Source organism: Schistocerca serialis, chromosome 7, assembly GCF_023864345.2.
Source record: "Schistocerca serialis cubense isolate TAMUIC-IGC-003099 chromosome 7, iqSchSeri2.2, whole genome shotgun sequence".
NCBI classification, from domain to species: domain Eukaryota; kingdom Metazoa; phylum Arthropoda; class Insecta; order Orthoptera; family Acrididae; genus Schistocerca; species Schistocerca serialis.
In genome coordinates, this window is record NC_064644.1 from 452,494,840 (window position 1) to 452,519,971 (window position 25,132).

The window sequence follows — 25,132 nt, forward strand, 5'->3', positions numbered from 1 at the left end:
CCATTTACATGTGCTAGGAAGACAAGAGAAATGGAAATATGTTATTGTAATGATTGAAACGACTGAAGAAAAATACAGAAAGTTGTTAATTTTTTTAACCACCCTGGCAGGCAATCCAGCCCAGTACGGTGCAAGTGCTTGAAAACTTCCATTTACACAGAGCTACGTGAAGCTCTGCCCTTGTGGTTTCTTTAGGAGTTCCCATTCACATCTCAAATTAATATAGAAAGCAGCAGAGTTTCATAAAACACTGAATGTAGAAGGGAACTTTTAACACTTTACCTGGATGGATGGCTATGGAGTTTGAGACATTGCAACTCAGAGAGAGAAACTTAGTGCTAAAAAGAGACCGATAATGCTTTCTCCGATGAATCCTTCTCAGTTACAGCAAACAAAGATTTTCTCGAGAAACAGAGTTACAACACGGGTGAAACTGGACTGGACTGCAAGGGTGTGCCCACAAATTACAACACACTCAGACTGAAGCACATGTTACCATACAATAGCCTAGAAAGAAAGGCTGAATGTTCTTTGCTGTTCAAATTCAAATGGTGAACACAAACTGAAAATACACTGTCCTGGTAAATCTAATGAACTGTGTTCGTTCAAATGTATAATGAACTTACCACTTTATTATACCCATCACAAAGGAGCCTTGATAGACAGTACAACTTTAAGAGACTGGTTCTGTTCTATGTTTGTTCCTGCTATGTATACATATTTGGAGGAGACATGTTTATCGGCATATGCTGTTCTTTCATATACAATGCACTTTGTCTGCAGAAGTAGTGCTCATTTCAGATAATGGGATAATTACTGTGAGATACCTCCCTCCTTGTGTTGTGGAACTCGTACAGTCAAGGAACTTTGGTGTGATTCATTTCTGGTCGAACCTTACAAAACAGCTTGAGCAAGAAGGTTCAGACGTCCTCAGTTTCTGGAATTACCTGAATGAGTTCAAAGCAGTCAACAGGGGTTTTAAGACTTGGAGCAACATGGACATATCAGCAGCTTGATCATGGGAGAGAATTGCAACTCTCACTGCTGAAAGTGACTTGAAATACACAGCACTGAGGAATACAATACTGTTGCTCCATCAGCCCACTGTCATGAAACAAATCTATGGTTGTGAAGATGATAAAAACTTCCCCGAGTGGTTAAATAGCTATACGAACCAGGATTTGAGCAGGAACAGAAAAAATAAACATATCCAAAAACTGTACTGAAAACAAGTGATACAAACTACATTGTGTTTTAAGTGTAATTTTTTGAAGTAAGTTGTTAGTTTCTGGCAAGTAATCTGTAAGTAAAGCAGTAAGTTTTCATATGTGACATATCAGATTATCTGTGGTTTTCTGTTTACCTGCGCAGTCTCAAGACTGCGTAAACATGGGTAAATGGGCTATGTGTGATCTTCCAAGAACATTATTTGAATTGTACCGAACTTCTATCGCGTTGAACATACTGTCAGTGATCGGTCTATTCTGGATTAATTCAGACTCACCTTTGATAGCACTTTTGGGTTGCCAACGATTATAATCCCATATTTTGCACGTGTGAGTGCAACATTCAGTCTTCTTGGGTCATTTAAGAATCCAATTCCTTGATGTTCATTAGAACGCACACAGGACATGATGATCAGATCCTTTTCCCTACCCTGGAAAGCATCTACACTAGCAACTTCTATTTCCTGGTAGAGCTTCGCATGCAATGAGCCCTGATACTGCATGTACTGCACCTGAAATACAGGCAACTTTTAAGATATAATGAATAAACCATTTCTTCAGAATCAGCATACTACTGAAAGTTTACATTCTAGAATCTGCAACAAAAAAATTACGAAAATTTGGGAGTGCGGAGGGAGGTTTCAAACATTTGATGAACATATACATTATAATACATTAAAGTGTAAACTAAATTAACTAATCTCATTCCATTTATAAACTAGAAGTAACAAATAAAAAATTTTATACCACATCTTAAACATTAAGTTCTACTCTCTTTTCTTTGAATTTTGAAATGGCTTCTGCTCAAAGGCGTGAGCATAATCCTAGTTCAGCAGCCATACAGGTCAGGCAGGCAACAGCTGACTGCCACAGTAACTCTCATTGCTGCATCCCCTATGACACGGCTTGTCGGCATAATGGCTTTGATAAGTTGTGTATTGCCATTAAATTGTGTTAATGACATAGTATAATCAGTCTCCTCTATGTGAAGCTGGTATGCTGTAGTTCTACGGCGACTATTTTATGAAAAACCAGAACATTTGCGCCTTGCAAGAGCTCACATAAATATATGATGTAGAGTACCACATGCACACCTCAATATTTTGGCCTACACATTCTGCTACAGTCCAGGAAATGGATCATGCATGGAGCTACCAAACAGATCTCACTGAATATAATCAAGAAGAAAAAGTTATATCTTCAGATCACAAGGAACAAGTGGTGGAAGAGACATGAGAGTTTAACATCCTGTCAACATTGAGGTCATCAGAGATGGAGCCTAAGCTCAGGTTAGGGCAGGAAATTGTCGGTGTCCTTCCAAAGGAACCATCCTGGCATTTGCATTAATCATTACAGAAATCACTGAACAGCTACATCTGGATGCCCAGATGGGGATTGGCCAGTCATGCGAATCACAATGAAAGTCGATGTTATACAGTGATATCACAAATCATCCATGTATCTCATTCAATGTGCGAGTTAAAGGATGCTTTGCACTAAACACTGTAAATTAAACAACATGGTCCATGTCCCACATGCACAACATACCAAACAACATGAAACAAAGACAGCTGGAACTTATGCGACGTACTAATGTTCTACTCCTGCCAAGCAATATTTTTTTCCGATTTTTATTTCAACAGTGTATGAGTTGACATACTATGGCTATACTACATACAACCAAAATTATCAATATCCTATGAACATACAATTCCTCATTAATTTATTATTCCGTTCACAGTATTCTGTCAGTTGATTACAATAATATACTTAAATTTTGGTGTAATAATATTTATGAAGCAGTTAACACTGTTCTTCATTCAACTAAGCCCTTGAAGAACTCGCTAATTTAACAGAATTTCAAATGGGGCAACTTAACTCGTAAATAGGTAGTCCACCAAGGAGGTATTCACTGTGATAAACAGTACTGAGAACTTTTTTAACTTCCCAAATAACTGTATTTTCCTTAAACCAAATTATTACTGGAACCAATAGGTCATCTACATTATTTGAATTTTCACCCTACAGTGTTACGAACTATGATGTAATGTTATGACCACAAAACAGCATTTTGCCATTTTAAAATATGTCTTCCAATTCAAAATTCTTCGGTCCCAGGCAAGCTAATGTATAACTAAAATCTCTGTGATAATCTGCCACCCGCATTCATACGATCAACACTTCTGTAGTAAAATGAAGTTTTCACTCTGCAGTAGAGAGTGCACTTGGATGGAACTTCCTGGCAGACGAAAACTGTGTGTCAGGCTGAGACTCAAATTTGGGACCTTTGGCTTTATCCGGCATGTTTGGAAAGTAGAAGATAAGTTACTGGCAGAAGTAAAGCTCTGAGGATGGGTTGAGAGTCAAACTTGGGTAGCTCAGACAAAGATCCTCAGTGCGTCTCTTGCCCTAGCATGTAGTTTAAAGTTGCTGGGAAGTTTCACCTCTGTAGTAACTTGTACTATCTCTTGTAACTTCTTTTAGTCAATCAGTGGATAACACTCATTCCTATCACTTCTTTCTGTCAGCATCATGAATGTCTGTGTATTTGTGTTATATATCAGGAAATCTGGTGTGATAGCTGGCCACACACACACACACACACACTAAAACCAATGTTGTGAAACTATTCCATTAAAACTTTATTGTAAAAAAACACTCTAGATGATCTGCCACTGTCATACTTAGAAATAGCTAGGTACATTATGAGCATAATTTGCGTCCCATCGAACAGTAGGCTATGACACACGATCCGAAAAAGATCCACGTAATTTTTTGCATGCTTCTTTATTCCTTGTGTTACATCAGCAAGGAATTTACACAGAACAAATACTATGAGAAGTTAGCACAGAAGAAACAGTCAACTGCTGAAATTAATCACAAACAACACACTACTTTTGCCTACAAAAATTTTCATTTAATTCTTAATTTCAAAAAAGCAATTTTAAGCATATTTGCACAGCTTTCTAATATGAATAAGAAATTCACATAAAAGCTACCTAGTAATAAATTCCTTAAGTGATGGAACAATTGGCATTTTAAGTCAGATATTCACATCTCTTCCACCGTGATAACTGCACTTTTCTCAGTACAATATCCCCCCCTCCAAAAAAAGAAACCACTGTATTCCATTTGTCATTTCAAAGACTCACCAAGTACGCTCGTTGTCCCTCATATGGTGTTATGACACCAATCTGCTCAGGCTTGACTCCACACCTCAAAAATCTAGTTGTAATTTTTTCAACATTTGCTGCTTCTGTGCGATTTAAATATGATGTTCCAGAGCCTGCGATTTCTTCTTGGCCTTGAGTTACATAAAAAAACATTGGCTTGTCTGGCTGTGGCCATGGAAATTCAATTTTTGTCAATTTACGTTCATCTGAAAAATAGTTACATATTTTTAGTATATTTCTATTAACTGCGCTACGGATGCGAATCTTGAGTCTTTAAACGCAAATTACCAATCAGCACTGACATTATTTCTTGAACTGACATTGAATCTCAACCAATCTTTTAACTGTATCCTCACTAAATGGAATACTGGTAAGTATGATATACAAACTTTCAACTTTCAGTTATTGTTAAATGCTTGTATTTGTAAACGTAATTATAATGAAAATGTTCATTCGTGAAAATTTACTAACCTGCACACACTCCATTCTGCAGTGAGCCTTCATAGAAAAAATTTGAAGGAAATTTGGATAATTCTGGATGCATTCTATACTGCACCTCAAGCCTGAATGGGCGGATCCCCAATACAACCAAACGTTCAAACAATGACTGCGACAATCCGGCACGTGCAGCTTTTTTGCACATAACCACTGGGCCCAACTGGCAGTGATCACCAACAAGAATTAGCTACAAAAGAAACAAATTCACCTATTATCACCCTGACATTCTTAAGTAGCAGTTTCAGTTGTCTGTGTGTCAGTTTTTACTCCTAATATTTTAAACGCAAAAATTCTTAATTCTGTTGTTTTTAACTGAAAAACAGCTACGCTACTGTGAGCAGCAACTGAAATTATAAACATATGCACTCAGGTATTACCAGGCACAATCTCCTGGAAATTAGTGAAAATGCCCAGAGGAAATGTGACTAAATATGCTTTAATCTCATTTTTGATAGCCATTTGAAGTAAATGGAATTCTGCTGAACATATAGCTCTTGTATTTTTCGAATAATTCAATGGGCAATGTGTTAATTTCCAGAATTCCACAATTTGGAAGTAGTCTGCCAAATATCAAATGGCTAAAAATTTTAAAAAAATATCGTATTTAGTAATAGGATTTATTACAGAGCAAACATTCTGCTAGACGAGAACTTCACATTTGTCATAAATCAAATAAATGAAAATATAGACAAGAATGCTGGCTCAACATATGACATAGCATAATAATCTCTCTCTTGTTGCTACTTTTAACAATATGGATTACTATTGACAATTTTAATAAACCATTTCCAGTACATAAATACAGATAAAGTAACCGATTTCCAGTTATGCCGTATCATGTTTGATGTTTAAATTTATTAAACCTTTGGTACTACAGGTACTACTCTCGCTAATCCAGCCATTCCTGGCACATATGGGTGCCGGATTAGCAGAAGTGCTGGATTATTGGGCGTCTGAAATTTATTTTATTCATTTATTTTGAGAACATAGGGGATATAGTGTACTGTACTTTATTAAAACAAAGGATACATTTTAAAACATAGAGGATATACTTTATAAAATCAAAAATTCATTAATTTTCAAAGAAAACTTATTCCTCAAGTGTATACTGTACATAATTATACAGTCTCATCACTAACTATGAAACATGTCCCTAATGATGATACACGGCGGTGGCATGCTTTATCATGCAAGCACTTTACAAGCATTACATCAGCACTACACATATCTAGTTCTTGCATAATGTACTCCAGGAAGACCTCGGCAGCTTGAGCGCCAGCAGTGTGAGTTATCTTCCTGCTCACTCCTCCTGTGTCCTCTTCATCACTTTCATCATTACTTTCTTGCACGCTTTTGATTATTTCTCCATCTGTTCAAGTTTGGTCTGTATCACAGTTATCCTCATTCAACCACTTGGTCACATCTTCATCATCAATTTGTTCTCCTCCTGGACGGTTGTGAAACATGTCAGTGTACAAAGTAATTGATAATTCTGAATTGACTGGCTCATTGCTGTCACTCACTACTGGGTGTTCAACTTGGCATCAATAGATGGCCACCATTTTCTCCAGCTCTTTATTATGTAGCTCTCTCCACTTTCTCCCGTGCTTCGGCTGCATGGGAAACGGTATCACATATATTAATTGCTTTCCAGGTCTTCAGCATAGTCCCAATAGAATCATTTTCACTTCTGTTCAGCAAGGAGACGAGAAGTGAATGTCGATAATGATGTTTAATTGATTCCAAAATTCCTGGTCCAAGGGCTGTATTAGATCTGTCACACTGGGTGGGACAAAGAGTGCTTGTACATGTGTACCATCAGACTTAGAGAAACGTGTGAAGGATGACGGAGGGCACTGTCAATTATAAGGATAGCTTTCAGTGGAAGCTTTTTCTTCTTTAGCTCTTTTCTCACTCCAGTGGAAACGTTTCATGGAAACACAGAGAGAATATTTGTCTGTCCATCCACACTTTCTTCTGAGCGCAATACTGCACTGGTCGAGTATTTATATCAGTATGTTGAAAACAACATGTATGTTGGGATTTTCCAACCACCCTAAGCGGTAGTTTATGAATACCATTTGTATTATAACACGCCATTAATGTGAAGCGCTGCTTCTGTTGCTTGTAACCGCGAGCTTCCTTCTCGTTCTTGACAGCTTATGTTTTTGAAGGAAGCATCTTCTAAAAGAGTCCTGTTTCATCAGCATTATACAAGGCATCAGCAGTTAAATTATTTTCCGTATCTTGCTTACAAACTCGTCAGCATTCTTATCGATAGCTGAGCGACTTTCCCCCATGACTGTCAGTTGCCAAATGCCGTGTTGTTTTTTCCAGTTTGATATCCAACCTTCGCTCACTGCAAACAAGTTACTACCGCCAAGCAGTTTGTTAAAGGCAGCTGCTTTTTCCTTTATAATCGGGCCACTGACTGGAATTCCTTTACTGTGTTGTTGTATGAACAATCTATAAACAGCTACGCCCAGTTCTCCATTCTCACTCTTTCGCACAACCTTCAGTTTTCCCAACTGACTATCCATTTCCGTTGACTACTGTCAAATATCATCATCTATCTTTTTGATGTCATAAATAGTTGCTCGTCCAGCAATGGCTTTCTGCTAAGAACCTCAATTTAACTTAACCAAAATTTCATGTTTCTGCTTGAGGTCTAGCGTAACGCATTTTCTTTTAGAAGACATGATTCCAAACTGTAAAGAAAGCTACAATTTCAAATACAGTATATAAAGCATTGTTGCACACGATAATTCATCGTGTATGTGTTTTTGGATGTGCGCTGGATTACTGAGAGGCCAGACTACTGAGTGCCAGATTAGTGAGCGTCTAGTGTAACTCCATTTGCAACATACTTTGCAGACAGTATTCACATACACCGCTTATTATACCTAGACAATTACATCATAGTACGACACGCAGTTCAAGAGATATGATGCTAAAACTCACAAATGCATGAAAAATTGCTGCATCATGCATGAAGTTTTAATAAATTTATTCCTTACTACTAAGATATTCTTAAGCTGAGTCAAATTAAGGAAATTCCTGACACCTGGCAGCACTTTTGACAGCTTTCACCTGTGAAGCACAAATCCCTGTAAGCAGATACAGTAACCATCTATAGGTATATGAAGAGGTGTTGCCATAGACACATTTATATCATCATGTTGTAGACACATGAAGCAGCTGCGCCCAGCACACAGAAACTGTCCATGATCTTGTCTCTTAATTTGTATACTATACTTGTACATTTGTACATTATGCATATTTCTTTGTATGACTGTTTCATAATTTCAAAGATGGTTTCAGAAATCCACGGAAACGAAATTTTTTGCCTTCACCACAAACACATTTAATTTGTTATTTTCAATTACAATAAAAATTGGCAGAATGAGTGCCTGAGTAATGATGGGTTTGCCAGCTCGCGTGTCAACAATAAAGCACCCATATGGGCATGACCAACATTGCTAATCAATGGACCCAAATTATGCACTCTGCCAGGTGGATGGAAGATTTCTGCACAAAGACTCAAAATATGACAATATGAACGACATTCAGCTGTGTTCCTGGCATTTAAAGAAGCAAATATTTTACAAGGAAAGCTAGAATGTTATGCATCACAGGTCTGAATTACTAGTTTCGCCAATATAATCAACCTCATGTAAGAACTATAGTTGACAAATATTTGCCAGGTAGGCAGGTACTTGTAGAAGACAAGTTAGAACATTAAGAAATTGCAGCTGATCAATGGCAGCAAATAATGGCACAGAAAGAGAACAATGAATACCTAAGCTTCGATGTGTATGTTGAGTGTGACGAATGTTTTGCCATCTGTCAGTCAATGACACTTTATGAAGTCCTGCATGAATAGGTGACAGTGAAATAAGAAAAAGTGAAGATGAGGTTGAACTACAATATCAAAAACTACTGACACAATGGATCCAGCTAAGCTCTGTGTATAAACTAACTGCTAATACAACATTAAAATTAAGAAAAAAGAAGCATCAGCTGTTGACATGTTTTTGAAACCTCTGTAAAGACAGGACTATGTACTGTATGTTACTGTTTTGTAGTGTAGTTTGTCTAAGATGCGTGATATACCGATAGTTTGTTGAAATGGTACATCCTACTCAATTACCAGAAGTGATTCACGAGGAAGACACTAAATGAATGATACTTCTTCAATAAACATCACATGCCAGGTTTGCATTCTGGGCACTGGAAGTTACTCTCTGATGTCACATGACATTTCCGCATTCCAATTGACTGATGGCAATAGTGTACAGCTAATGTCTCCATTTTTAATGTATTTTTGGTCCTCGTTTCTACAGCATAATTTTGAAAGTATCCAGATACGATATTCCAAATCCGTTCTCCGAAACACGCATTTTGAATTATTACATATTTGAGTTAGCATGGCAGCAAGTGTGGCACTAAGAGATCTCATATTACCTCAAATCCCCTGACATGGTACCCTTAATTCCACTTCTCACTGACCAAAAAAAAAAAAAAAAAAAAAAAAAAAAAAAAATCATAGTAAATTGTGTATTTTTAGGTATTACATTTTCCCGCCCACAATGTTCAAAATCTGCGGTCCTTTCAAAAAACCATGATAATGAGATTCCACTGTATATACTATTCTAATAGGACAATGTAAGTAACATAAAAAACAGAAGAGAATCATGACAAAAATAAGTTTCCCATGCTCAAAAGTAAAATAATTATTTTGTCTGCATTCACAAAAACAGCACAGGTATACTTAAAATTAAAAACCTGAAAATAAGAATACTTCCCACCGTTGAAGTATAATCAATTTTTGTGTTGTAATACTATAAACACAAATGGTCATAACAGATAAATTTGCAGTCCTTTCAGTGGTTAGTTGGTAGGTTTAATGACTGAAGAGACGAAACTACGAGGTCATCAGTCCCTCCTACTTGGAACAGGCAAGCCAACAAAACTGAATAACAAAGATGGGCCTAATGCACAAAAGGTCCACTGAAGGTTAACAAACTGTAGAGAAAGAAACAAGGAAGAAGAAAGAGGGGAAAGTAATAAAGATGGGCAAGGTGTCATATCCAGGGAGCAACAGAGGGCTTCAAAAGCAAAAAGTGCGATGTGAAACATACCTCCCGCCACTTACCAGTGACACCCCACCAAACAACAACCATGAGACTAGCGATGTGGACTGCGTGAGACAAGCATAGAAAACAAAGGCAGAACAAGGGGGAAGAAGAGCAAAAGAGCAGGTAGGATGAGGGCTTGAGTGGACCAAGAAACCCGCAAAGCCATTGCCAGTTCAGAGTAGAAGAGGCAAGAGGGCATCCTGCAACTCCAACTCCTCAATGGGCTGCCAATGATCACACGGGAGGAATTCAGGTCTACAGATGGAATGATCAATAGCTAGGAATGTGCAATGTGCCACACTAAAGTGTGTGGGGGCTCCAGTGTTTAAGAGGCAGAGATCAAGCCCTGCCAGCAGGTCTCCAACAATCCTGCCCCAGTCAGCGGTCTCAGTACCACCCCACAGAGGGTTATGGGCATTAAAATTCCCAAATGGAAAGAAGGGGGGGAGGGAGCTGTTTAAGGAGGGTAAGAAGAGCAGGAAGTGTAGGAGGCCAGTATGGAAGGAGATAGAGATTGCATATCATTACTCCAAAGTCTAAATGGGTCCGAACAGCCACAGCTTCCAGCGCAGCATGATTCACACCAGAGGCACTAGGGAGGGAGTTCTTCCCCAGATGGCTAACACTACAGAAACAGAATTTAGAAAGGGAGGTCCAACCCTTGAAGAAACTGCTCAATTGCAGTGACAGGGTGTATATGTGGACAAGGAAAAAAAATTTCCATATTTTTTCACGGTTAAAAATACACTTTTCTGTGTTAAGTGACAGAGTACGTTCTCTCGGAACTGTAAAACTTATCAACCCTTTGAATGGTTAAGGCTTTATACACTGCCGTAGAACTTCCAGCACTTTAGAAAACTATGAACACACACACACACACACACACACACACACACACACACACACAAAGCGCATTTTGAAAATATCTTTGATTTGCAGCAAAATATACGCTGCATATTTTCATATTACGAAAATTCTGATATCAGAATTCACCAACCACAGCACGTTAGTTTCCGAAGCACTGAAATCGAAATTGTGATGTGCTTTAGTTAGCCAACCACAGCTGATGTCACATGATCTCACCAGTCGATGATAGCAGATATTCAGAGCATAGAACATGCGACGTAGTCCACCAACAGCAACCAACATCACTGTTCACTGGCACAAACACACAAATCGGAAAAGTTAATGGTTTAAATTAATATACACGTGTGGCTACTAGAAAAGCTAAACGCTCACATATAATACTGGTCTTTCTTGCACGTGTTATACTTGAATATACATCACACAAATGAGCCAGTAAAATTTTAAATAATACATAAACATCTGGGCTCAAAATTCTTCTAAGTTTGTTTCAAAAAAATTGACTGCCTCTGCAGAAAAGATTAATAAAAGCCAAATTTCTTCAGCAAATCGACAATAATAACTTCAGTGTTCTGCAAGGCAATTAATGTTTGAATGCCAAAAAACTGGAAATAAAATAAAACCAGGAAACTAAAACTAATAACGTATTTTAGCCTTTCATAAGTATGTTTTTATTTAAAATACATTCACAAAGATGAGGTGACTTACCGAACGAAGGCGCTGGCAGGTCGATAGACACACAAACAAACACAAACATACACACAAAATTCAAGCTTTCGCAACAAACTGTTGCCTCATCAGGAACGTGGGAAGGAGAGGGAAAGACGAAAAGAAGTGGGTTTTAAGGGAGAGGGTAAGGAGTCATTCCAATCTCGGGAGCGGAAAGACTTACCTTAGGGGGAAAAAAGGACAGGTATACACTCGCGCGCGCGTGCCACACACACACACACACACACACACACACACACACACACACACACACACACACACACACACACACACATCCATCCATCCATCCACACATACAGACACAAGCAGACATATTTAAAGACCAATATCTTTAAATATGTCTGCTTGTGTCTGTATGTGTGGATGGATATGTGTGGATGGATATGTGTGGATGGATATGTGTGGATGGATATGTGTGGATGGATATGTGTGTGCGCGCGCGCGAGTGTATACCTGTCCTTTTTTCTCCCTAAGGTAAGTCTTTCCGCTCCCGGGATTGGAATGACTCCTTACACTCTCCCTTAAAACCCACTTCCTTTCGTCTTTCCCTCTCCTTCCCTCGTTCCTGATGAGGCAACAGTTTGTTGCGAAAGCTTGAATTTTGTGTGTATGTTTGTGTTTGTTTGTGTGTCTATCGACCTGCCAGCGCCTTCGTTCGGTAAGTCACCTCATCTTTGTTTTTATATATAATTTTTCCCACGTGGAATGTTTCCCTCTATTATATTCAATGTATTTTAATTCACTTGCTAGCTCTTAGCCACAGAAATCCATTTTGTTTTCATATGATGTGAGGGTTGTAAACAAAGAAGAAACAGCAAAATTACTAAACCTAAACACGGGTCATGTGGAGACTACCGCCCTCTCCATTGCAACTTAGACGGCTCTGCGCATGTGTGAATCTGGCAGCTTGGGCTCGCCAGAAGAATTTTTCCAGCTAGTGTCTGGCTGCTAGTTGCTACTGCTGACACAGTTAACAGCCGTACTTCACGTAGCCATAAGTGGGAGCAGGTTCTGCTCGTACACGACTGAACTGCAGATGCACACTAGCCCGCTGGCAAATGCTCAAACAAACCTAATGTAAACGATTGTGACGTCACGGTCATGGGAAGCAGTTTGCTGTTATGAAGTATTGCATAGTCTTAGTCCTAAAGCCTCTGACACATTCCGGTGTTGGCAGACGCACGTGTGTGCATTATGTTTTGTTTTTGGAAATTTTGCATTTCCTTTGCAAATTAAATTTATTTTTGTTTTCTTTCCCTCATTTATGTTTTATTGCTGCAGTATTATTCTGCAGTAGCATGCTAAAATAAAATTATTTGTTATAGTTTCAGTTCTTACCAGTCAAAATTACAAAAACTTAACTGAAAAATACAACAATGAAAAATTCCCAGAATTCTAAAAAATTCCCGGGAGGGGGGGGGGGGGCATACCTGTGGCAGGACTTCAGTAGCTGGCAGGAGGAGGATATATGGGACATGTCTTGCATATAGGTCTTCCACAGGGCTGTGAGCTACAGGGCAAGAGATTGGAGCTGCGATGAATATGGATAGACAAACATACTGTAGGTTAGATGGGTGGAAGGTAGATTGCTGCTGCGGGAGGGATGGGGAGGATAGTGGGGCGGGTACTTTTCATTTCAGTGAATGAAGACAAGTGACTGAAAGCCTGGTGAAGAGTGTGATTCAGCTGCTCCAGACCTGGGAAGTACTGAGTCAAGAGCGGGCACTCCAATGTGGCCCATCAGTGGCTACATGAGGGGAGGGACATGAGTGGGGAGACCAAGCACTGGACATTTCTTTGTAGACGAAGTGTGGACATTAACTTTGGTCTGTGAAGGCACCAGCAAAACAGAGAAGAACCCCATAGACACAATCATAGAGAAGGGAAAGGGTTGCTGCCTTTTTGGAGAAACAATTCTAGCATTTGCAGCAGGCGATGAAGCTCCTCAAATGTGAATACAGTAAGATAAACCATTGTTTCTGAATTAATATTTTTCTTAAACATACATACAACCCAATTTAATCTGAAAAACAACTTCATAAACAATGGTAGAGGTGATTAATAATCCACTAATTATCTCTATCAAGATATAAAAGAGCGCACAGTGTCTGGCAATGTGTTTCATCAAACCACCTCCAGACTCCCTCTCTACCATTTCACTATCTAACAGCAAACACTTAAATATTTCCTGGTGAGCTCTGATTTCTCATTTATTATAATGATCGTTTCTCCCTATAAAGAACTCACTGCAACAAAAAATGCCTTAGTTTTAATGACTGTCTCCCCAACTTGCATATCACATGAACGACACCCCCCTCCCCCCTTTTGCAGTCATACAACAAAAGCTACTCTTCTCTAAACTTTTTCCATGTCCTCCATCAATCCTATCCGATATGGATCCCACACTGCACAGCAATACTCCAGAAGAGGATGGATAAGCTTAGTGTAGGCAGTCCTTTTAACAGACCTGTTGCATCTGCTAAGTGTTCTGCCAATAAAACACACTCTTTGTTTTGTTTGTCCTCCCTCCCACCCCCCAACAAAATTATCTATGGGGTCAATCCAATTTAAATGATTTGTAATCGTAATCCCTACATATTTAGTTGAATTGACTGCCTTTAGTTTAGTGTAATTTACTTTGTAACTGAAATTTAACTGAATCATTTATTTCTCATGTGGATGACATCACGTTTCATTATTCAGAATCAACTACCACTTTTCACACCATACATGTATCTTGTCTAAGTCATACTGCAATAGATTCTGATCTTCTGATGACTTTACTAGACAGTAAATAGCAGCGTCTTCTGAAAACCATCTAAGAGGGATGCTCAGACTATCTCATAAATCATTTATGTAGATTAACAATACCAGAGGCCCTGTAATACTTACACCATGTGATCAAAAGTATCCAGACATGGCCAAAAAAAACATTTTTTTCATATTAGGTGCATTGGGCTGCCACCTACTGCCAGGTACTCCGTATCAGCGACCTCTGTAGTCATTAGACATCGTGAGAAAGCAGAATGGGGCACACTGCAGAACTCATGGACTTCGAATGTGGTCAGGTGAGTGGGTGTCACTTGTGTCACACGTCTGTACACTAGACTTCCCCACTCTTAAACATCCCTAGGTCCACTGTTTCTGACATGACAGTGAAGTGGAAATGTGAAGGGACACACCAGCACAGAAGCGTACAGGCCAACCTCGGCTGTTGACTGACAAAGACCGGCAACAGCTGAAGAGGGTCATAACGTGTAATATGCAGACGTCTAAACACACCATCACACAGGAATTCCAAACTGCATCAGGATACACTGGACGTACTATGACAGTTAGGCAGGAGGTGAGAAAACTTGAATTTCATGGTCAAGCAGCTGCTCATAAGCCACACACCACGCCGGTAAATGCCAAACGACGCCTCGCTTACTGTAAGGAGGATAAACATTGGATGATTGAACAGTGGGAAAACGTTGTGTGGAGTGACGAATCACGGTACACAACGTCGCTATCTAATGGCAGGGTGTAGGTATGGCGAATGCCCAGTGAATGTCATCTGCCAGTGAGTGTAGTGCCAACAGTAAAATTCGGAGGCAGTGGTGTTATGGTGTGGTTGTGTTTTTCATGGAGGGGGCTTGCACTCCTTGTTGTTTTGTGTGGCACTATCACAGCACAGGCCTACTTCATGTTTTAAGCACCTTCTTGCTTCCCACTGTTTAAGAACAATTTGGGGATGGCGATGCATATTTGAACACTGTCAAGCACCTGTTCATAATGCACGGCCTGTGGTGGAGTGGTTATAAGACAATAACATCCCTGTAATGGACTAGCTTTCACAGAGTCCTGACCTGAATCCTATAGAACACCTTTGGGATGTTTTTGAATGCCGACTTCATGCCAGGTCTCACTGGCTGACATCAATACCTCTCCTCAGTGCAGCACTGAATGAAGAATGGGCCGCCATTCCCCAAGAAACCTTCCAGCACATGAATGAATGTATGCTTGCGAGAGTGGAAGCCGTCGTCAACGCTAAGGGTAGGCCAACACCATACTGAATTACAGCATTACTGATGGAGGGCGCCACGAACTTTTAAGTCATTTTCAACCAGATGTCCGGATACTTTTGATCACACAGTGTACTTGGGGAACACCTGATAGAGCTTCTGTTTTAATCAATGACTCTCCATCAGTCACTACAAACTGTGATCTTTCAGAGAGGAAATAGAGATTACAGTTGCCCAACAAAGACAATACAATTTGATTAGAAGTCATTTGTGAGAAATGGTATCAGAAGCCTTCTGGAAATCTACGAATATGAAATCCAACTGAGATCCCCCGTCAATAGCACTCGTTACTTTTGTTTCACAAGAATGGTATTGTCTGAATCTGTGTTGATTATTTGTTAACAGGGCATTTTCTTTGCAGTAACTCATTATGTTCAAGCACAGCATATGTTGGAAAATCCTTCTGAAAATCAGAATCAGTGATATGGGTCTGTAATTCAGTGGATTACTCTTATTTCCTTTCTGGAGTATTCGTTTGACATACACAACTTTCATCTTTGGGTATGGATCTTCTGTCGAGCGAGTGGCTGAATATGAGTGCTAAGTATTTGCAATTGTATAGGCACACACTGTAGTAAAACTAACTGGTATACAATCTGGACCAGAGGACTTGCCTTTGTCAAGCGATTTAAGCTGCTTTGCTACACCAAGGGTGTCTACTTCTAAGTTACTAATGTTGGCAGTTATCTTCAATTTTAATTCTGGCACATTTACTTCATATTCTTTGATGAAGGAATATCGTAAAATCGTGTTTCATAACACTGCTTTAGTGAGACTTGTCTGTAACATTACCACTGCTATTGTGCAGTGAAGATATCAATTGTGTGTTGCTGCTTGTGTACTTTACTTATGACACTAATCTCTCTGGATTTTCTGTCAGATTTCGAGACAATTTTGTTGCGGAAACTATTAAACACAAACACACATGCACCATCGACCCCCCCCCCCCACCACACACACACACACACACACACACACACACACACACACACACACACACAAAATCACAATTTACGATTTACCTGTTTCGCTCCTAGTACAACTGGAACCATGCACTCCGGTTCTGTTGCTTGCATACTTTCATCAATAAGAATTGAATGAAATTTTAAGCGTTGTAAGCGTGGGTCACCTGCACCCACACAGGTACAACAGATAACATCTGCAGCCTCCAAAAGCTCTTTCTCAGCAGCTTTCTTCAGCATGCGGTACCTTTTCTCATCTACAGAGGACAGTTCACCTGTCTCATCTTTCAACTGCTGCAGCTTCTGCAGTTCCGTATTGCTGTAAATAGATGACGCACAACTTCATTACAAATTAAATTGATTTCAGCATTTAACATGAAGAACAAAAATGCATTCTGGTCACAAAGACACAAATAAATATTGGTCACTTGCATACATCAGTATCTCACAAGCATAAGAAATCTGGCACGGTTAGCAGTGACAAATTTCTTCGTGAAGTTGCACCTGAAGCAACAAACTAAATAATAAATCTAAAAACAAATATGTATAAAAACAAAGATGAGGTGACTTACCAAACAAAAGCGCTGGCAGGTCGATACACACACAAATAAACACAAACATACACACAAAATTCAAGCTTTCGCAACAAACTGTTGCCTCATCAGGAAAGAGGGAAGGAGAGGGGAAGACGAAAGGAAGTGGGTTTTAAGGGAGAGGGTAAGGAGTCATTCCAATCCCGGGAGCGGAAAGACTTACCTTAGGGGGAAAAAAGGACAGGTATACACTCGTACACACGCACATATCCATCCACACATACAGACACAAGCAGACATATTTAAAGACAAAGAGTTTGGGCAGAGATGTCAGTCGAGGCAGAAGTGTAGAGGCAAAGAAGTTGTTGAAAGACAGGTGAGGTATGAGTGGCGGCAACTTGAAATTAGCGGAGATTGAGGCCTGGCGGATGACGAGAAGAGAGGATATACTGAAGGGCAAGTTCCCATCTCCGGAGTTCGGATAGGTTGGTGTTGGTGGGAAGTATCCAGATAACCCGGACGGTGTAACACTGTGCCAAGATGTGCTGGCTGTGCACCAAGGCATGTTTAGCCACAGGGTGATCCTCATTACCAACAAACACTGTCTGCCTGTGTCCATTCATGCGAATGGACAGTTTGTTGCTGGTCATTCCCACATAGAATGCATCACAGTGTAGGCAGGTCAGTTGGTAAATCACGTGGGTGCTTTCACACGTGGCTCTGCCTCTGATCGTGTACACCTTCCGGGTTACGGGACTGGAGTAGGTGGTGGTGGGAGGGTGCATGGGACAGGTTTTGCATCGGGGGCGGTTACAAGGATAGGAGCCAGAGGGTAGGGAAGGTGGTTTGGGGATTTCATAGGGATGAACTAACAGGTTACGAAGGTTAGGTGGACGGCGGAAAGACACTCTTGGCGGAGTGGGGAGGATTTCATGAAGGATGGATCTCATTTCAGGGCAGGATTTGAGGAAGTCGTATCCCTGCTGGAGAGCCACATTCAGAGTCTGGTCCAGTCCCGGAAAGTATCCTGTCACAAGTGGGGCACTTTTGTGGTTCTTCTGTGGGGGATTCTGGGTTTGAGGGGACGAGGAAGTGGCTCTGGTTAATTGCTTCTGTACCAGGTCGGGAGGGTAGTTGCGGGATGCGAAAGCTGTTTTCAGGTTGTTGGTGTAATGATTCAGGGATTCCGGACTGGAGCAGATTCGTTTGCCACGAAGACCTAGGCTGTAGGGAAGGGACCGTTTGATGTGGAATGGGTGGCAGCTGTCATAATGGAGGTACTGTTGCTTGTTGGTGGGTTTGATGTGGACGGACGTGTGAAGTTGGCCATTGGACAGGTGGAGGTCAACGTCAAGGAAAGTGGCATGGGATTTGGAGTAGGACCGGGTGAAACTGATGGAACCAAAGGAGTTGAGGTTGGAGAGGAAATTCTGGAGTTCTTCTTCACTGTGAGTCCAGATCATGAAGATGTCATCAATAAATCTGTACCAAACTTTGGGTTGGCAGACTTGGGTAACCAAGAAGGCTTCCTCTAAGCGACCCATGAATAGGTTGGCGTACGAGGGGGCCATCCTGGTGCCCATGGCTGTTCCCTTTAATTGTTGGTATGTCTGGCCCTCAAAAGTGAAGAAGTTGTGGGTCAGGATGAAGCTGGCTAAGGTGATGAGGAAAGAGGTTTTAGGTAGGGTGGCAGGTGATCGGCGTGAAAGGAAATGCTCCATCGCAGCGAGGCCCTGGACGTGCGGAATATTTGTGTATAAGGACGTGGCATCAATGGTTACAAGGATGGTTTCCGGGGGTAACAGATTGGGTAAGGATTCCAGGCGTTCAAGGAAGTGGTAGGTGTCCTTGATGAAGGATGGGAGACTGCATGTAATGGGTTGAAGGTATTGATCTACGTAGGCAGAGATACGTTCTGTGGGGGCTTGGTAACCAGCTACAATGGGGCGGCCGGGATGATTGGGTTTGTGGATTTTAGGTAGAAGGTAGGGGTGCGGGGTGTCGGTGGGGTCAGGAGGTTGATGGAGTCAGGTGAAAGGTTTTGCAGGGGGCGTAAGGTTCTGAGGATTCCTTGAAGCTCCGCCTGGACATCGGGAATGGGGTTACCTTGTCAAACTTTGTATGTGGTGTTGTCTGAAAGCTGACGCAGTCCCTCAGCCACATACTCCCGACGATCAAGTACCACGGTCGTGGAACCCTTGTCCGCCGGAAGAATGACGATGGATCGGTCAGCCTTCAGATCACGGATAGCCTGGGCTTCAGCAGTGGTGATGTTGGGTGTAGGATTAAGGTTTTTTAAGAAGGATTGAGATGCAAGGCTGGAAGTCAGAAATTCCTGGAAGGTTTGGAGAGGGTGATTTTGAGGAAGAGGAGGTGGGTCCCGCTGTGACGGAGGTCGGAACTGTTCCAGGCAGGGTTCAATTTGGATGGTGTCTTGAGGAGTCGGATCATTAGGAGTAGGATTAGGATCATTTTTCTTCGTGGCAAAGTGATACTTCCAGCAGAGAGTACACTCGTACTCTCTGCTGGAAGTATCACTTTGCCACGAAGAAAAATGATCCTAATCCTACTCCTAATGATCCGACTCCTCAAGACACCATCCAAATTGAACCCTGCCTGGAACAGTTCCGACCTCCATCACAGCGGGACCCACCTCCTCTTCCTCAAAATCACCCTCTCCAAACCTTCCAGGAATTTCTGACTTCCAGCCTTGCATCTCAATCCTTCTTAAAAAACCTTAATCCTACACCCAACATCACCACTGCTGAAGCCCAGGCTATCCGTGATCTGAAGGCTGACCGATCCATCGTCATTCTTCCGGCGGACAAGGGTTCCACGACCGTGGTACTTGATCGTCGGGAGTATGTGGCTGAGGGACTGCGTCAGCTTTCAGACAACACCACATACAAAGTTTGACAAGGTAACCCCATTCCCGATGTCCAGGCGGAGCTTCAAGGAATCCTCAGAACCTTACGCCCCCTGCAAAACCTTTCACCTGACTCCATCAACCTCCTGACCCCACCGACACCCCGCACCCCTACCTTCTACCTAAAATCCACAAACCCAATCATCCCGGCCGCCCCATTGTAGCTGGTTACCAAGCCCCCACAGAACGTATCTCTGCCTACGTAGATCAACACCTTCAACCCATTACATGCAGTCTCCCATCCTTCATCAAGGACACCAACCACTTCCTTGAACGCCTGGAATCCTTACCCAATCTGTTACCCCCGGAAACCATCCTTGTAACCATTGATGCCACGTCCTTATACACAAATATTCCGCACGTCCAGGGCCTCGCTGCGATGGAGCATTTCCTTTCACGCCGATCACCTGCCACCCTACCTAAAACCTCTTTCCTCATCACCTTAGCCAGCTTCATCCTGACCCACAACTTCGTCACTTTTGAGGGCCAGACATACCAACAATTAAAGAGAACAGCCATGGGCACCAGGATGGCCCCCTCGTACGCCAACCTATTCATGGGTCGCTTAGAGGAAGCCTTCTTGGTTACCCAAGTCTGCCAACCCAAAGTTTGGTACAGATTTATTGATGACATCTTCATGATCTGGACTCACAGTGAAGAAGAACTCCAGAATTTCCTCTCCAACCTCAACTCCTTTGGTTCCATCAGTTTCACCTGGTCCTACTCCAAATCCCATGCCACTTTCCTTGACGTTGACCTCCACCTGTCCAATAGCCAACTTCACACGTCCGTCCACATCAAACCCACCAACAAGCAACAACCTCCATTATGACAGCTGCCACCCATTCCACATCAAACGGTCCCTTCCCTACAGCCTAGGTCTTCGTGGCAAACGAATCTGCTCCAGTCCGGAATCCCTGAATCATTACACCAACAACCTGAAAACAGCTTTCGCATCCCGCAACTACCCTCCCGACCTGGTACAGAAGCAATTAACCAGAGCCACTTCCTCGTCCCCTCAAACCCAGAATCCCCCACAGAAGAACCACAAAAGTGCCCCACTTGTGACAGGATACTTTCCGGGACTGGACCAGACTCTGAATGTGGCTCTCCAGCAGGGATACGACTTCCTCAAATCCTGCCCTGAAATGAGATCCATCCTTCATGAAATCCTCCCCACTCCGCCAAGAGTGTCTTTCCGCCGTCCACCTAACCTTCGTAACCTGTTAGTTCATCCCTATGAAATCCCCAAACCACCTTCCCTACCCTCTGGCTCCTATCCTTGTAACCGCCCCCGATGCAAAACCTGTCCCATGCACCCTCCCACCACCACCTACTCCAGTCCTGTAACCCGGAAGGTGTACACGATCAGAGGCAGAGCCACGTGTGAAAGCACCCACGTGATTTACCAACTGACCTGCCTACACTGTGATGCATTCTATGTGGGAATGACCAGCAACAAACTGTCCATTCGCATGAATGGACACAGGCAGACAGTGTTTGTTGGTAATGAGGATCACCCTGTGGCTAAACATGCCTTGGTGCACAGCCAGCACATCTTGGCACAGTGTTACACCGTCCGGGTTATCTGGATACTTCCCACCAACACCAACCTATCCGAACTCCGGAGATGGGAACTTGCCCTTCAGTATATCCTCTCTTCTCGTCATCTGCCAGGCCTCAATCTCCGCTAATTTCAAGTTGCCGCCACTCATACCTCACCTGTCTTTCAACAACTTCTTTGCCTCTACACTTCTGCCTCGACTGACATCTCTGCCCAAACTCTTTGTCTTTAAATATGTCTGCTTGTGTCTGTATGTGTGGATGGATATGTGCGTGTGTACGAGTGTATACCTGTCCTTTTTTCCCCCTAAGGTAAGTCTTTCCGCTCCCGGGATTGGAATGACTCCTTACCCTCTCCCTTAAAACCCACTTTCTCCCGTCTTCCCCTCTCCTTCCCTCTTTCCTGATGAGGCAACAGTTTGTTGCGAAAGCTTGAATTTTGTGTGTATGTTTGTGTTTATTTGTGTGTCTATCGACCTGCCAGCGCTTTTGTTTGGTAAGTAACCTCATCTTTGTTTTTATATATAATTTTTCCCACGTGGAATGTTTCCTTCCATTATAATAAAAACAAATATGATGTGACTTACCAAACGAAAGGGCTGGCATGTCGATAGACACACAAACACAAACATACACACAAAATTCAAGCTTTCGCAACCAACGGTTGCTTCGTCAGGAAAGAGGGAAGGAGAGGGAAAGACGAAAGGATGTGGGTTTTAAGGTAGAGGGTAAGGAGTCATTCCAATCCTGGGAGCGGAAATACTTACCTTAGGGGGAAGAAAGGACAGGTATTCGCGCACACACAAGCAGACATTTGCAAAAGCAAAGAGTTTCGGCGCGCGAGTGTATACCTGTTCTTTTTCCCCCTAAGGTAAGTATTTCCGCTCCCGGGATTGGAATGACTCCTTACCCTCTCTCTTAAAACCCACATCCTTTCGTCTTTCCCTCTCCTTCCCTCTTTCCTGACGAAGCAACCGTTGGTTGCAAAAGCTTGAATCTTGTGTGTATGTTTGTGTGTCTATTGACATGCTAGCACTTTCGTTTGGTAAGTCACATCATCTTTGTTTTTAGATATATTTTTCCCATGTGGAATGTTTCCCTCTGTTATATTCAAACTAAATAATAACTATTATTTGTTTTAAAAAAAGACTAATTTGCATTGCAGGATGGTATTTCATCCAGGTAGCACCAATGCAAAAGTACATCACACAACTGACGGAGCACTGATGCCACAGGTTACAAAGGGCAACTAATTTTGCTGAGATTGGACCACATCAAATCACATAAAATTCTCCCTAACTGCCCCATCGTAACAGCAATGAATCCAAACTAGAAGACGACAAATAAATATTCATGACCTAATAACTGTACTGTGTAAAAATAGAATCAATTTCTGAGTATTAATGGACTAGGACTTTGAGAAATTATTAATATCATCCGAGTCCAAAGCTGAGTAACGAGAAACTGTAACAATGTGCTATCATAGTACCGTTGTTCGAGTCTGCTAACTGACTTTATTATTGTTAAATAAGAACGTATGTGTCACTTTTCAAAGTTATCTCTGCCAGCATGCATGGCTGCAACAGCACTCTGTGTACTGAATTTATCAACATCTTTCCTCAAAATTACTGCTTTTAAGTAGTAGTGTTTCTTCCATTTTTCCAATAAAAATAAGGTCTGAAATAGCATGGCACGTGATGTACATTCATTAATGGCACTGTTGTTATATGTATTAGCACACCACCGTGAAGCCCTCTCTTTGATCACCACTTTACATGAAAATGCATGGACGCATACAAGCTACCACAGGCACAGGCGCACAGAGACAGAGAAAGATACAAAGTTACTATGAAACAAAATCCATATGGCACTTTTAGACAGAGAGATTTGAGTGCAAGCATTTTTATGTTAAAATACAAATTTACAATTTTAGTTATTCTTCTTTGCTTCAACTAACAAAATTGTCTGACCATTTGTCTCACATTAATTACTTTTACTTGAAATTGTTGCAAAGAAATAAAACAGCTGCATACAATGACTCCACCCAACTTACTGACAAGAAACTGTATCTGTGTATTTAAGCACGTAGTATTAGCTTTGCTAGGAACATTGTTAATAGTATTCGGCAGTTTTTAGATCAATGCCTGAAACAGTACTGGTGAGCCAGTCCAGCAGACATAGGCATGAGCATTCACTTGTATAGAGAGTAAAATCCACCTGAAAGTCACAAAGGTTGCAGCATCAGTATGCAGTTTGCTTAACACAATGAACATGGATATTGTCGTGAACTATGTAACCCAATAGCCTACTGAAGAACAGTAAACTCACTAATGAGAGATTAAGCAGCAATAAAATCATTTACAATGAAACAAAACTACAGTTCATCTTCTTAAGGATGTGCATTACATCAATGATGGTTAATGTCGTAAGTAACTTGTAAGTACCACGGCACAGTTATAAATGCAGGAGTGATGTTTATGACAGTTATTTTAATAAATAATTCTGAAATTACTCCTAAATGAAAAAAATTGTTATCATACCTGTCCATAATTCGTATCTGTTTATGCAAAGCGAGAAAGGAGACAGGGGAATCAATAGCTTCACGCGATTTTGCACAAAGACGAACAACTTTCAGGCCAGTCTGATGAATCTTCTCAGTTAACTGGTCAACAGCTATGTTTGAAGGAGCACAAACAAGTACTGAACCACCACTCTGCTTCACTAGATGGTAAACAATAGTTGCTGATGTAACAGTCTTGCCAGTTCCTGGTGGTCCCTGAATCAGCGACAATGGGCGCTGGACTGCATGCTTCACAGCATACACCTAAAAAAAAACACACACAGAATATTCCAAACAATGAGAGAGAGAGAGAGAGAGAGAGAGAGAGAGAGAGAGAGAGAGAGAGAGCACAAGTGACGTGGAATCAGGTAAAACACACACACACTTAACTTTCAATGTATTTAGAATTGATATAAGGCGTTTCATTTACAGGTGAACTAGCCAATGATATGTAATGATTATTTAACCACCACCACCAGGAAACCAAAGGAATACTATCACAGCAGGAGCAAAGAGACTAGCAATAGCCCAAAAAGCTTCACTGGAAAGAAAAATGTAAACATGAAATTTGTAGTGCTCCAGAAGAGAGCTGACTATTAGATGAGCAGGTTTAACTAATGGCGAGGTACTGAATCAAACTGAAGACAAAAGAGCTTTATGGCCCAATTAGTTTAAATGGGAAGACACAACAATGCAAGGAGAAGATAGATTGTTACTTATCACAAAGATGACACCAGAATGTTGGGCTGGGCTGCTGGAGACAGCGGTCAGGTATGTTTGAGTTGTGCTTGCTTGAGCAAAAAAAAAAATTATATATATATATATTATTATTGGTGTTTTGCCCTTAAAGAGCGCATTTGGACTAAACTACATGGCCAGTTCCTTTTGCTGCCTTC

At 41.4% G+C, this 25,132-nt stretch overlaps 1 protein-coding gene across 1 annotated transcript in view; it reads right to left on the bottom strand.

Annotated features, from left to right (window-relative positions):
* Positions 1-25,132, bottom strand: part of LOC126412138 (regulator of nonsense transcripts 1) — a 119,251-nt gene that overhangs the window by 16,852 nt on the left and 77,267 nt on the right. The window contains exons 9-13 of the mRNA XM_050081587.1: positions 24,217-24,500; positions 16,715-16,973; positions 4,871-5,084; positions 4,379-4,605; positions 1,505-1,738 (exon numbers count right to left, since the gene is read on the bottom strand). Coding sequence (XP_049937544.1) covers positions 1,505-1,738; positions 4,379-4,605; positions 4,871-5,084; positions 16,715-16,973; positions 24,217-24,500 — 1,218 coding nt within the window. The remainder of the gene's footprint in view (positions 1-1,504; positions 1,739-4,378; positions 4,606-4,870; positions 5,085-16,714; positions 16,974-24,216; positions 24,501-25,132) is intronic.